General features: G+C 37.0%; 1 protein-coding gene across 1 annotated transcript; it reads left to right on the top strand.

Moving 5' to 3' along the window:
- Window positions 1–14,383: 14,383 nt before the first annotated feature.
- LOC126728565 (uncharacterized) lies at window positions 14,384–14,869 on the top strand. The gene is made up of 2 exons (XM_050434366.1): window positions 14,384–14,464; window positions 14,507–14,869. Exons 1-2 carry the CDS (start codon window positions 14,384–14,386, stop codon window positions 14,867–14,869), a joined length of 444 nt encoding a protein of 147 aa, XP_050290323.1.
- Window positions 14,870–15,330: the final 461 nt, after the last annotated feature.

Here is a 15,330-nt window from a genome sequence, read left to right as displayed (position 1 = left end):
ACTTTTTTATTTTTATTTTTTGGGTAACAGACGTTATATTCAACAAAGAAGAAATTTACATACTGGCCACAGAGGCCATAGTATTGGCTACCTGCCTATACCAGTATATACCATTTCTATCAAATACAAGATATCTATCTAATTCATCAGAGGGGGCAACATCAAAGACAACAAAATCCTCCCTCATACAACATCCATTTTTAGCCAAAAAATCAACACACCTATTCGCTTCTCTAAAAATGTGTGCTACCCGAACCTGTGTGAACCTTGCCATGAGTGATCTGTAATCAAAAAGCAAAGGAGAAAATAATTTGTTAGAGTTGCCATCCTTATTTAGCATCTCCACAATAGCCTTGGCATCCAAATCAACTTCTAAATGACTAATTCCCAGCTGATTGGCAAGAGTTAATCCGTCCCTCAAAGCCCATAATTCAACCATTACACTAGTAGTGTACCCGATTGACCTCGAATATCCTTTAATCCATCCCCCTTCGCTGTTCCTAATTAAGCCTCCACCACCCGCCTTGCCTGGATTCCCAAGTGAGGCCCCATCAGTGTTTAGTTTATACCAACTCGGTAAAGGTTTAGACCATTTGATAGGGATGACAGCTTTGGCAGCAACTTGTTTAGCCTTGCTTACACAATAGTAATACTCTTTAGCTTGGCTAAGGCACACCTTGTCCAGTGTGAGATTTGGAATAGAGTTTTCAAACACAACTCTATTCCTATTTTTCCACAGATTCCAAACAGCAAAAAGGAATAGAAAACACCAAGGAATGCTCCCTTTATACATCACTTCACTCAAGCAATTGTTTTTTAGCCAAACCTCAAGGCTACTAGCAAATGAATTCACATGAGTAGGAGGGACTTCTAATTTTCTCCACAGGTCACGAGCAATTATACACTCACGGAGAAGATGGACAATAGATTCATCTTGATCTTCACAACTATTTCCATAAAATATTTTAAGTGGTACATTGTAAAGAAAAATAATATATTTTTACTAGCAAATTTCAGGTGATAAATTGTTGTTAACTATAACTGGTAATATTATTTCATTTTTAATGGTTAATAATAAAATAATATTAATATCTATTACATGAGAAAATATGTTATACACTCGTCGTATAAGAACTATGTGAAACTGACATGTGGGTCCAACAAGTATATACACAATCTCCAAAAATAAGGAAAACTATGACCTCAAGTCACACTTTTAGAATTCAAAACCATGACTTGAAGTCATAGTTTCTCTTGTTTTTGAAAAGTGTGTACACTGTGTGTATTAAGATATGTGCACTAGACATTTACAATAAAGAATATGTCAACTCAAAACCCTTTGAAATATTATTATGTGACTATAATTAGCTTAATTAGTAAAGTCTCCCACCAAATGAAAAACAAGGATTGATCCTCTATTTGATATCAACACTATCAGGCTGACCATTTTAATTTAAAAAGGGAAAAAATTGTTGCACAATTTGCTCTAAAACTATAACCTCAAGTCACGCACACACAGTTAAACACACTCAAAAAAATAACTAAAGTCATGATTTTAGACTTTTAGTTATTCTTTTTAGTGTGTGTGGGAAGAGCATGTGTATTGTAGACATTGCTCTTCTAAAAACTAGCATTTTCAACCCAGATGACACGTTTCAAATTGGTACCAATTGGCACACATTAAGCCATCTATTTTTAAAAACATTTTCTCGGAATTTGAAAAAGTTGTCATTATTTTTTCAATTCCCAAAAAAAATTTTCCAAAAATGAAAATTAAGCAAAATCCTTATTATTATTATTATTATTATTATTATTATTATTTTACTTTGAACAAATGCTACTAAACGAGCACTTAATTTAAAGAGATTTGGCCTATTTGTCAGCCATATCGCACAGTCCCATCCAGTGAGAACTAAGTATTGTAAGCATGATGTAGTCCTTCATCTGATATTGGTTGGAGGGTCTAATCCACTTTATTCATACAAGGCTAATTTTGTTTTGCCTATGTGCATAGTTCACCAATTCTGTGATTTCTCATATTTCTGCAGCATTCATGCTCCGTATGCCATTTCAAAATAAATACTAAGAAGTAGACTGGAAACGTCAAAACAAAGTTGTGATAGTAAAAAAAAATCTGCGGTCAAGCATATAATTTAACACCAATATTATGCAGCTATAACTTCCCAACGAAGAAAAGTTTCATTGTTGATCGAAAAGCATGATACAATGCAAGACAAATATCACAGTATGTACACATATGTCATATGACACAGAAAATGAAAGCCAGTCAAGCATAAAGAGTTTGAACCACCTCTAGAATTGCAAAGGCAGTATTACTGACTGTGACAAAGACAAATATTTTCACCTTCCATCTCCAACAATGCCATCAAATATGGAATCAGTGACATTTACAGGAGATGGCATTGGATCACCGAGTTGGCCAAGATCAGTATTATTCGCAGGTTGCTTTCTATCTTCTTCACTCAAAAAGTTGTTCGTTATATCTTTAAAATCCCAATCAGTTAAATAACCCGGCTTTGATGTAACAAGGCCTACCTAAATATCTCCTACAAGCATGGCCACACAGGACATTGGTGGCCGCATGTTTGGTGATGCTAGCATGCACAACAAAGACACTGCTATGACTCGAGCAGCTTCACTTTCATCAAATTCTGTTAATCTGGAATCTACCAGCCTTAAACTCTGGTTATTTTCATGTAGAGTCCATGCCTGGCAATGATATATTGATTCATGACAGGGAGAACAAATAAGAATTTATTTTCAACAACATTAAATTAAGAAATGTAAAAAGTGAACAAATTTTATTTCCCATACCCATTCTAGGAGATAAACTTTTTCATTGCCCAAGCTATTGTCTGAGTTTGGTCTCCCACTGAGGATCTCCAAAGCAACGACACCAAAACCAAAAGCACCAGCCCTCTCAGTCAGGTGCCCATGCATTGCATATGTCAGTGCCAAATAGCCTCTACAAGATTTAGAATTAAAATAAAAGTTTTATTTAAAACCATCAGGGTATCTGATCAGGCTTAATTACCAAAGGTGACTGGATTATCAGTTGTGAGACGAGAAACAAAACCAATAGCATTCTCAGTTTGTAATAACCTTATTCATTTTTCTAATGAATCTAATGATTATTGATTGATTAATAGATACTTATATAAAGGTCTATCTTTTACATTGCATTATGCACCTTGATACGATACTGATAGGGCAAAAAAAAAAAAAAAAAAAATGTATTGACCCCTTGCAAATTAATTAATTACCCAAGTTAATTAATTAAATTCAATTACATGCAATGACATGGTAGAACAAACAAATCACCAACTAAACTAAATATAACGGAAATTAAATTTAACACGGTAATTTGTTTACGAATAGGGAAAACCATCAAGGCAAAAACCCCATTGAGTGATTTTAAGGTCACCACTCTCAAGAATTCACTAATCAATAATCAAGCGATTACAAGTAAAAGGAATCTTACCAACTACCCTTGGCCTATCCCAAATTACAAACCTACAGTTGAATATTTACTTCAAGATTTAGTGAACAACTCTTTCTTCATTTATTTCTTGGTCAGATCTTCATGGCTTTAACACTTGATTTGAACTCTTGTTTTTTGAAGTACTTAACCCATCTTAGATCTACCCAATTACAAGTAAAATGCATTTTGTTAAAGGATTAGTCAATTACATAAAATATGTCCTTAATAGATACAAAACAGGTGATTAAAGACAGAATGGCTTTGAGAAAGTGGATAAGGAGCTTACATGGTCCCTGCAACTCGGGTGCTTATGTGGGTTTTAGTGTCATCATAAAACTTTGCCAATCCAAAATCTGATATTTTCGGGCAAAGTTCTCCATCAATCAAAATATTGCTAGCCTTCATATCTCAATGTACCAACCTTGGCCTTGACTCTTCATGGAGATAAGCAAGTCCTCTTACAGTTCCCAAGCAAACACTGAAGCGAGTATGCCAATCAAGACATAACTTACTTTTTCTTGCAATAGTAGTGGTTCCTATACAATTAGATTTAAGAGTTATCAATCAAATGCCATATAATTTAGGAGTTATTTGAGTGCAATAATCCAAAGTTTCCATATGGATGTTGTCAGAGACTATTAAATTTTGGAAAATTTTGACTAAGTCTTTGGGTTAAATATAAACAGAGCGGGTGGGGGCAGGGGGACATTAACCCCCGCCCGCGGCCCATTGCCATGTAGGGTGGGTAAAACCCGCACTATTAAGGGCAGCTGCTTGTGGGGGAGAGATTAAATTGCGATCCCCACTTATAATAGTTTTAGAAACTTTTTCCATTAACCTAATGAGTTTTGAACAATCACACAATGCTCCTAATACGCTTCGCCACTTCAATCACCTTGCTCTTATACTATGATCAACATCATCTTCAAGCACTCCACCTTTATAAATTGTTTGATCTAAAGCAATAATTCTTTGGTATCTCTTGACCCTCAAGTCTTACAACTCCTAACCTTTATTGTTACCAAACTAACATTCTATGTATTTACTTTAAACTACTTAGCCTAAAGGCTTTATATTCTAAAACATCTCTCTAAATTTCTAATCTGCTAAAACTATATCATATGCAAAAGCATAAATCAAGGGACTTCATTTTGTTCATCCACAGCCAACATTCCTAACACTCACCAAATAATCTCTTTAGGTAACCTATAATGTGATTTCTCTAGGTCAACAAAAACCAAATGAAGATTTTTAGAGACTACTTGATATTTTTCCATTAGACATCTAAGTAAGAAAATAGCTTCCATAGTAAACCGACCTGGCATAAAGCCAAATTAATTCTTTGATATTTTTGTTTCATATCTTAATTAGGGCTAGAAATATCTTTGTTAGACCCCAAAAGGGCTAGTCTAGTCACAATTGAAACTCATAATAGTTGCTTATAAAGCCCAAATCAACCTAGTATACACCCTATGTGGGACCCAACACACACCTTTGTAATTCATATCAATTTAGGGATCACCTCATCCCCCACTTAACCCTAATGCCCTCATCAAGGCCCACTTTGTGGAGGTAAATGTCTCCAAGCTCACACAGGGTTGGCTCTAATACCATTTATAATGGCCCAAAGAAAAGCTCTAGACACATCAACGCTATATTTCCAAAGAACTAGTCTAGGCACAATAGAGACTCCTTCTAGTTGTTTATAAAGCCCATAACAAAACTAGAATATGCCCAATGTGGGTTTCAAGCTCTCAGCACACACCCACTCAACTAATTCAACACACTCTTAGCGCAAACCCACTCTTGCCCATTTCTAGCTTCATATGAGTGTCGATGTAGCATGATACTTACATGAAATGCCAAATCTAAACCTTGTCCACATTTCACTGCATTCAGGCTTGATGCAGTACGTCACTAGTAAAGGCCCCCTAATTTGTCTCTGTAATGAATCCATTCATGATAAAGTAACTACATGCTATCTACCTATCACAACCCTCCCTTTTTCGGGCTTAGAGCTAGTTGTGAACAAAATATATCACACTAACAAAGACACATACGAAGTTATTGACAATGACAATTAAAAAAAATAATAATTCTCCTTATAGAATTACTGCTTTTAAAATCTCATATGCAATTATGTTGCTCTAATGTGAAGAAATCAATGACAGAAAAGGGGAGGGGGGGGGGGGGCGGGGTGGGGGGAAGAAGAGGCTCTTGCAATATTGAATGAATATGCTTCAAGTTGCTTTTTCTTTGTCTTCAACAACAAAATGATAATATTACAATTAAATTTCTAATAATTGAATGAAGTCTAATTTTATGGGAAGCATGGAAGGTGTGGTATGAGTATAAAGTATGTTCATACCAAATAGTGCCTGATCAAGGCTTCCTTTTTCAAGATATTCGTAAACTAGAAGGCGCCTATGTCCCTCAATGCAGCATCCATATAATTCACAAGATTGCGATGTTGCACAGCAAATATGGTATAGATTTTAGTAACAAATTGACTCTTCCCTTGTTGAGATGCTACCGATAATTGCTTCACAGTGACAATCCTCCCATCAGATAGTGTGCCCTGTGAAGTTACAAAAATCAGTGACACGAAAAGTGAAATTCAGGGTTTTTGAGTTCAACAATGGGAATGTTAGCATGTTCCTTGAATGTTGCAATACTTTATTATTTTAATTAACTCCGATAAAATACCATTGCAAAACTTTATTACTGACTATAGCTAAAATAAGTAAGATAGCTAATTACAAACAATCCTAATGAAATTCAAGATAAAACCTTGGCCTCTTTTTTAAGCCTTTGGAATCATTAATATTTGTTTTTAAAAGTAATTACTTTCTTAGAAGTATAATTCAGGTTTTTTAGTACCATTTAGGTAATGATTTCACTAACATGGTCTTTTCATGAAATGTTTTTTTTTTTTTTTTTTTTTTTTTTTTTTTTTTTTTTTTTTTTTTTGGGTAATTGTTTATTCGGGGGATCGAACCCCCGAGCTTGAGGTTACTTGAGGAACCGGGTACCACTTGGGCAACTAGGCCTGGTGGTGTTACCGCTCTGTTTGTTTCACCGGAAAACTATTTATATAGATAGTTTTCCACATTTTCCAGTGTTTGGTAGCATAAAAGAAAATTAGTCAACAGAAAACTATCTTTAGTCAATAGAAAACCCTAATAAAAATAAGGCTTACTTTCTATGGGATGTTTTCCAAATTTTTTTTTTTTTTTTGGAAAACAATCTCTCTCTCACGCATCACATCTCCTATAAATATTATTTTTTTCTTTACCCTCTGTAGCCGCGGGAAACAACTATTTTGGCGCCTCTGTCTCACAGTCTCATGGTAAGCTCTCAGTTTTCTCCCTTCTCTTTGCTTTTTCTCTCCTCTCATATTCTCACTGTCTCTCCCCCTCTGGTCTCTCCTCTTTTCAATTTTCACAGATCTCTCTCTATTTGTCTCTCACGGTCAACAACTCTTCCTTGCAGTATTCCCACGGTAAGGTTCTTGATTTCAATTATGCTCACACGGTTTACTATCCAGATCTTCAATGGTAGCCATTATTCAATTATACGTCACTGTAATTATTGTCAAACGTTTTGTATACAAAAACATCAAAAATCACGTTGGAAATAAACCTGTGATTTAATGACTATTTGGCTATTGGCACGTATCTTTTCTATATATTCAGGCCTATGTGTCCGGCCATGATAGAGATATAGAAGAGGAGGTTTTATCCATATATATTTTCATGTTAGTCATATTAGAATCCTCTCTCAATGTCTAGGGAATTAAAATTATTAAAGAGTTTTTTTTTTTTTTTTTTTTTTTTTTGTTGTTGTTGTTGTTGTTGTTGTTGTTGTTGTTGTTGTTGTTGTTGTTGTTGTTGTTGTTGTTGTTGTTGTTGTTGTTGTTGTTGTTGTTGTCGTTGTCGTTGTTGTTGTTGTTGTTGTTGTTTTCGTTAGGAGCAATGCTCTGTTTCTCGGTCCAGAAACAGAGTGTTTGTAAGCCAGTCAAAACGTGGTCCAGAAATAGAGTGTTTTTAAGGGCAAACGTCCCTCCTTCACCATCTATTACCTTGTCAATTTTTAGCCTCTAATAACAAACTCAATAGTTATTGTTTCTACTAGCAGGGGCGGTTGCACATACATTTCAGGGGGTTTAAATGAACCCCCTGACCTGAAAAAAAAAATGTATATATATATATAATATATTGCTTTACTAATTTAATACTTTTAAAAATATTTTTGCACACTTTGTTTTAAATCTTACACACTCTGATCACATATCAGTTTATCTCACAATCAAACAACAACTTATTGTATTATTTATGGAAGGATGAGTGTGGTTGTGTGAGTTAATAGTTATACAGTGCAAGTGGAATTGAGTTTTTTTAATTTTTTTTTATTTAGTTTAAAATATTTTTATAAAAAAAATGACAAATATATAACCACAATTGCATAAAAACAAAAATATTATACAAATTTAACAAAACAAAATGGTCATACTTATATTGACAATAGATAATGAGAATTGATAATAAACTATCATGAGATGATTTCAAAATACGAAAACTCGTAGAAAAAAATTGTAAAAGTTATCTGCTGAGAAAACTATCTGCTACAAAGGTGTGGGATGGTAAAAGTTAAGCACTTCTTGCCACTATGCGTATTTCTATTCACTTGGTATTGACGCTTAGAGTTCCAGAGCCACACAAATTACAGTGGTATAGCTACAATGAGATAGTTTTCTAAAAAAATAAGATAGTTTTCCAAAAAAATAAGATAGTTTTCCAAAAAATGTTTGTACATACCAAACACTAGAAAATATTCTCAAGCCCATTTTCAAGGTCGTTACCAAATACTGGAAAATGAGATAGTTTTCCAAAAAATGTTCTCTGAAAAATGACCTATTTTCTAGAAAACATTAATGCTGAAACAAACAAAGCGGTAATGTCAAGTAATTATCCAACATTTCATGCGATAATGTACTTTACCTTGAAAATAGGTCCAAATCCCCCCTCCCCTAAATTATTTGAAGGGTTGAAGTCGTTAATCACACTTCTCAGCTCAGTATAAATGAAAGTGTTTAGTTTCCTCGCCCTTCAGTTCTCTCTAGAAAAACTTGGACGGTGGAATCTACCTCTTGCCTTTAAGCAAGTCATCCTTTCCCGATCTAGTGGAAGTAGTTTCCTTTCTGGAAAATCGGTGTCTTACTATCTTGTCTTTTGTTCATCTATACCCAAAGCACTTAATCTGGTGAGTTCATGAAAGATCATTCAAGGTGCTGGGAAAACTTAGCACTAACAGAGAAGGAGGGTCTGAAGTTTAGTCTGCCCGAGTCAGAAGTAGCTGAAGGATTTGCTGTTGCGGCTAAGTTCTTATCACTGATTCAGAAGTTGAAAACTGTATATTTCATTAATTGATTCTCAAATACAAGCAATACATATATATACCAGTGTTTGCAGGTGTGAACACGAAAGCTAACTAACTAACAGAAATAACAAACCACTACACGTGCAAGCTACAGAAATAACTAACTTCCTACGTGCTAACACTTAAGTGAATACTTGAACAGACTAAACTACAAGTCGTGTACATCAGTCTTCACTTATACAGCCTTGCCGTTTATGCTCTGTTATAGAATCTTCAACTCTGTGAGTGAGTCTTTGATCCTTTGTGTTGCTTGATGCTTCTCTGCTCTTGCCACTAGTCTTGGTGACTTCATCCTTACTTGGATTCTGATACTCCCCCTCAAGAGCAGCAGGGGCATGTATATTAATCGTCCCCATTTTAGAACTAAGAATGGAGAATTGATTATAATTCAGAGCTTTAGTGAGCAGATCGGCCAACTGACAATTTGATCTAACATGATTCAACTTAATCACCCTTTCCAACACCTTATCCCTAACCACATGACAATCGATTTCTATATGTTTTGTCCTCTCATGGAAGACTGGATTGGAACCAATATGCAATGCAGCTTGGCTATCACAGAACAATAAGGCCTCCTTGTCATGACTCACACCAATATCTTTGAGAAAATACAAGATCCACACGATTTCACATGTTGCAACCGCCATGGACCTGTATTCAGCCTCAGCTGATGATCTTGACACTGTGGACTGCTTCTTGGATTTCCAAGATACTAAAGAATCACCAATGAAGATGCTATAGCCAGTCACGGATCTCCTAGTGTCAGGACATGCAGCCCAATCTGCATCTGTAAATCCTTTCAAATGCAAGTCTGTCTTGGAAGAAAACATAAGTCCTTTCCCTGGTTCACCCTTCAAATACTGCAACACTCTATGTGCTGCATCCAAATGGGGTCTCCTTGGCTTGGACATAAACTGACTGAGTTTATGAACAGCAAATGTAATGTCAGGCCTTGTGATTGTTAAGTACAAGAGCTTGCCCACAAGCCTTCTGTAATGGCTGGGATCTTTCAATTCTTCACCTTCAAACTTGCTAAGTCTTAAGTTGTGCTCCATGGGGGTCTTAGCATACTTACAGCCCAGTAGACCAGCATCATTGAGCAGCTCAAGGGTGTATTTTCGTTGACAAAGAGCAATTCCTTTGTCTGATCTTGCAACTTCCAAACCAAGGAAGTATTTCAAATTCCCCAAATCCTTAAGCTTGAACTTATCATCCAGCATGATTTTAAACTTGTCCACTTCAGCCTTGTCATTGCAAGCTATCAAAACATCATCTACATAGACTAAGAGAATCATGAAAATGTTGTCATGTCTTCTAGTAAACAAAGAGTAGTCAGCCTTGGATTGAATGAAACCAAGCTGAATTAGAGTGTTTGAAAACTTTGCAAACCATTGCCTAGAGGCTTGCTTGAGACCATAAATGGATTTGTTAAGCTTACAAACAACCTCCCCCTGGCTGTGAAAACCCTGTGGAAGAGCCATATACACCTCTTCATCCAAATCTCCATGCAAAAAGGCATTATTGACATCCAATTGACTAAAAGACCAACCCTTAATGGCAGCAACAGCAAGAAGAACCTTGACAGACACCATTTTAGCCACTGGAGAGAATGTTTCAAAGTAGTCAATGCCTTCCTTTTGAGTGAAGCCCTTAGCCACCAACCTAGCTTTGTATCTTTCAATGGTTCCATCAGCCTTATATTTGATTTTGTACACCCATTTGCAGCCAATAGACCTCTTACCAGGAGGTAAGGGTGTCAAGGTCCAAGTATGGTTAGCCTCAAGTGCTGCTATCTCAGCTGCCATGGCAGCCTGCCATTGGGGATCAGAGACAGCTTGATAGTAAAACTGAGGTTCAACAAGGGAAGAAATGGCACAACAGAAGGTTTTATAGGATGGAGAAAGATGCTGATAGGACACATGAGAAGAAAGAGGATGAGATGTACCTGAGTGGGAAGAAGGCAAAGGCTGGATAGAAGTGACATTATTGCAGTGGAACTCCTGTAGGTATGAAGGTCTTTTAATGGTTCTAGTAGACTTTCTAATGGGAATAGGATCTGCAATAGGATCAAGGGGAGCTTCTGGGACATCATCAAGTAAATCATTATCAATGTTATGATGAACTTGAGTGATAGAATGAGGAGAAGAAACAGAAGTGGCAGGATGAAACAGGAAAGTCTCATCATATAAAGAAGGAACAGGTGAAGCATATGGCAAAGGCAAGGAATTGAGAGGAATGGAACCATTGGAAGAAGACACAAAAGGGAATACAGATTCATGAAATAGGACATCCCTGGATACAAAGACAACATGAGAATCAAGGTCATAAAGCTTATAACCTTTGACATTACATGGGTAGCCAAGGAAAACACATTTTCTTGCCCTTGGGGAGAATTTGTTTCTGGTATGGACAGTGGTAGAAGCAAAACACAGGCAGCCAAAAACTTTTAGATGATTGTACTCAGGGGGCTTATGAAACAAGAGCTCAAAAGGTGTTTTATCATGTAGCAATGGAGAAGGAAGCCTATTGATGAGGTATGCAGCAGTTAAAACACAATCACCCCAAAAAGACAAGGGAACTTGGGATTGAATCTGTAAAGCCCTAGCAATGGAGAGTAAATGCTGGTGTTTTCTCTCTACAACAGAGTTTTGTTGTGGGGTATAGACACAACTAGTTTGGTGAATAATGCCATGTGAACTAAGAAAGTCAGTCATGGCAAACTCTTTGGCATTGTCAGTCCTAATGGCTTTAATATGTTGGCTAAATTGTGTAACAATCATAGCATAAAAGGATTGAAATAAAGGTCTGACATCAGATTTGGATTTCATAAGAAAAAGCCAAGTGGCTCGGGTTGCATCATCTACAATGGTCAAGAAATATTTGTGACCATCCAAAGTAGGAACTGAATAAGGACCCCAAACATCCATATGAACTAAATCAAAAGCACATGCACAGATTTTATTATTAAAAGGAAATGGTAAACGTTTAAGCTTGGCCATAGGACAAATATGGCAAGTCTTATTACAAAGAAATTGTAAAGAAGGAAGACTAGGACCTAAAGCTTTAAGCTTCATATCTGAAGGATGTCCTAATCTGGCATGCCAAAGAGAAGATGATGCAGAACCTGCAGAAGTTGCTGCAGAAAAAGGAGGAAAAGAAGCAGTAGACTTATGACTGCTGAAGTAATCAGCAAGGGAAGAAGGAGGAACATGTTGGAGACTGTCACACTGCAACAAATACAAGCCATCAACAGCCTTGCCCATCCCAATCGTTTTCCAAGGTAAAAGGTCCTGAATAAAACAGTAATTGGAAAGGAAAACAAGGCAATAAGGCTGAGATAATGTGAGTGAACTAACAGATAATAGATTGAAACTAAAAGAGGGAACACAAAGAACATTAGTGAGTGTAAGGGAAGGGGAAAGAACAACAGTGCCAATATGAGTGATTTGAGCTGATTCCCCATTAGGCAAATGCACCAAGGATTGTATAGTAGTAGTGATTGAAGTCAATAGATCAACTGAGCAAACAAAATGGTCAGTAGCCCCAGTATCTAACACCCATGTCCATTGATCATAGATCCTTCTATTCACTACTTGGGCAGAAAAGACACTATGAGATAGGTCAATACCTGACATTGGAGTAGTGATAGATGTAGAAAAAGATGCTACATTTGCCATTGAAGCATCCCTGACTGGAGCAGAAGGTAGAGTGGATGAAGTGGAAGCCCCAAATAAAGCATGAAGTTGTTGATACTGTTCAGGAGTGAAAACAGATTGATGATGGATTGGTGAAGCAATTGGAGTAGGAGCAACTAACATATCTGAAGACACTTGATGAGCCATAAATGGCTTGTTTTTGAACTTGAAACCCGGTGGAAACCCATGCTTTCTATAGCATTTATCCACTGTATGACCAGTCTTGCCACAATGTGTGCAAATTGGTCTTTCCTTTCCTCTCCCAACAGCACCACCAAGAAATGAACCAAGATGTTCATTGGTCAATTTAGCAGCTAAAGCAGTAGAGTCAACCTTGACAAAAGCTGAATTAGGTACTGATCTTTGTGTCTCTTCTTGGATTAGCAAGGAGTACACCTTACTAAGAGATGGAATTGGATCCATAAGCAGAACCTGAGATCGAACTTGGGAGAAAGAATCATTCAATCCCATGAGAAATTTCATGACAGATTCTCTCATTTGTAAATCAGTGAGTTTCTTGTTGACATTGCAAATGCATTTACCACATGTGCAAATAGGAAACGGACTAAGGCTCTGTAATTGATCCCAAAATACCTTTAGTTGAGTAAAGAAGTCAGTGATAGACAATTCACCTTGATGAAGCTCAGCTATGTCCTTTTGAAGGTTGAAAACTCTAGGTCCATTCGTTTGAGCAAAACGATTCTTCAAGTCATTCCAAATTTCTAGGGCAGTATCTTCATAAATGATGCTTGATTGGAGCTTTGGTGAGACTGAGTTGGTTAACCATGTCCCAACCATATTATCACTTCTTATCCAAGCTTGCACATTCGAAGGAGTTGATACCAATGGTGATGAAAGAGTCAAGCTTCCATCAATAAACCCTAGTTTGTTCTTAGTGAGTAAAGCTTTCCTAACTGCACGAGCCCAAGCTGCATAATTTTCACCACCTAACAATGGCTGTGTAACGAGGACTAAACTTGGATTCTCTACATGATGTAAAAACAGAGGGTTATCCATAGGATTGTCCATTGATGAAGAGGATGGATTCACAGATGTGGAAGCATCTGTAGAATCATTTGTATTTGTAGTAGAAGCCATAGATGACAATTGGCGATTGAAAAATCAACCTCAATTTCCAGAAGACAAAATTTTCTCAAGAACAGAGAGAAATTTTCTCGGAAAATTGAGAGAGACAAGAAAGAAAAAAAAAATCCTATCGGAATTTAGGAATTTTGCTCTGATACCATATCACAGATTCAGAAGTTGAAAACTGTATATTTCATTAATTGATTCTCAAATACAAGTAATACATATATATACCAGTGTTTGCAGGTGTGAACACGAAAGCTAACTAACTAACAGAAACAACAAACCACTACACGTGCAAGCTACAGAAATAACTAACTTCCTACGTGCTAACACTTAAGTGAATACTTGAACAGACTAAACTACAAGTCGTGTACATTAGTCTTCACTTATACAGCCTTGCCGTTTATGCTCTGTTATAGAATCTTCAACTCTGTGAGTGAGTCTTTGATCCTTTGTGTTGCTTGATGCTTCTCTGCTCTTGCCACTAGTCTTGGTGACTTCATCCTTACTTGGATTCTGATAGTTCTTCACAAAGAGGAAAATCAATTTAGAAGCGGTGGCAAGAATGCTCAAGTCTTTTTGGAAAGCAGAGCGGGTTTTTGAAATTAGGGATTTGGGGGAAAATAAAGCGCTATTTGTTTTCAACGATGAAATAGACATGGATAGAGTGCTGATGCTCAGTCCATGGACATTTGACAAGTACCTAGTAGCTCTATACAAGCTAGAAACTGATGAACAGGTGAAGACAGTGAATTTCAACAAGGCAAGTTTTTAGGTGCAGATCCACGACCTCCCTCCTAGGAGAATGACAAAGGATGTTGGTGTATCTATAGGAAGAACATTGGTAGAGGTTGAGGATGTGGATATGGGAGAAGAAGGGAAGGCTCTGGGAAGATGTATTAGAGTCAGGGTCAAATTAGATCTTTCTCAGCCACTGTGTCGTGGAAGATTGGTGGGTTTTGGGAGCCAAGAATCCCTTTGGGTTAATTTCATGTATGAAAGGTTGCCCATTTTCTGTTACTGGTGTGGCAAACTAAATCATGATGACAAGGATTGTGTTCTTTGGATCAATAGTAAAGGAAGCCTGAGAAAAGAGGATCAGCAGTATGGTGTATGGTTGAGAGCAAGCACAAAAAAGCCCTAGAGAGTGCAGGTGGTCCCAGCGATTAAGTAGGACCAAGGTGATACAAAGAGGCCTCTAAGTAGACAAGAAAGTAAAGACAAATGGGGTAAGTCATAAGAGATGATGGAGGTTAGCTGAGTGGTTGCAAGTCCACCGGAGAAGCAGACCATGGTGGAAGGCGATAAGGACAAGCTGACGGTGGAGATAGATGAAAGTCAAAGAATGGGTTGTACAAGCATGGACCCTTCCCAAGAGCCTATCAAATCAGTGGGTTTTGAGGAAGAGCTGAAAGAGATAGATCAGGCAATTTTTGGGGAATTGGAACCAACGGGCATTGGGGAAAATTTTCAAAATTTGGCAGTGGTTTCAGATTTCAATCGTCAACAAAAAGTTGTCAACCAAGTGACAGGAGAAGGAAATGGGTTGGAGAGTAGGCAGAAGGCATTGAAAGAAAAGAGGGAGGAAAAACTTGACCTCTTCAA

This window comes from Quercus robur, chromosome 5 (assembly GCF_932294415.1).
Source record: "Quercus robur chromosome 5, dhQueRobu3.1, whole genome shotgun sequence".
Taxonomy (NCBI): Eukaryota; Viridiplantae; Streptophyta; class Magnoliopsida; order Fagales; family Fagaceae; genus Quercus; species Quercus robur.
This window is presented reverse-complemented; position numbering and strand designations above follow the sequence as displayed.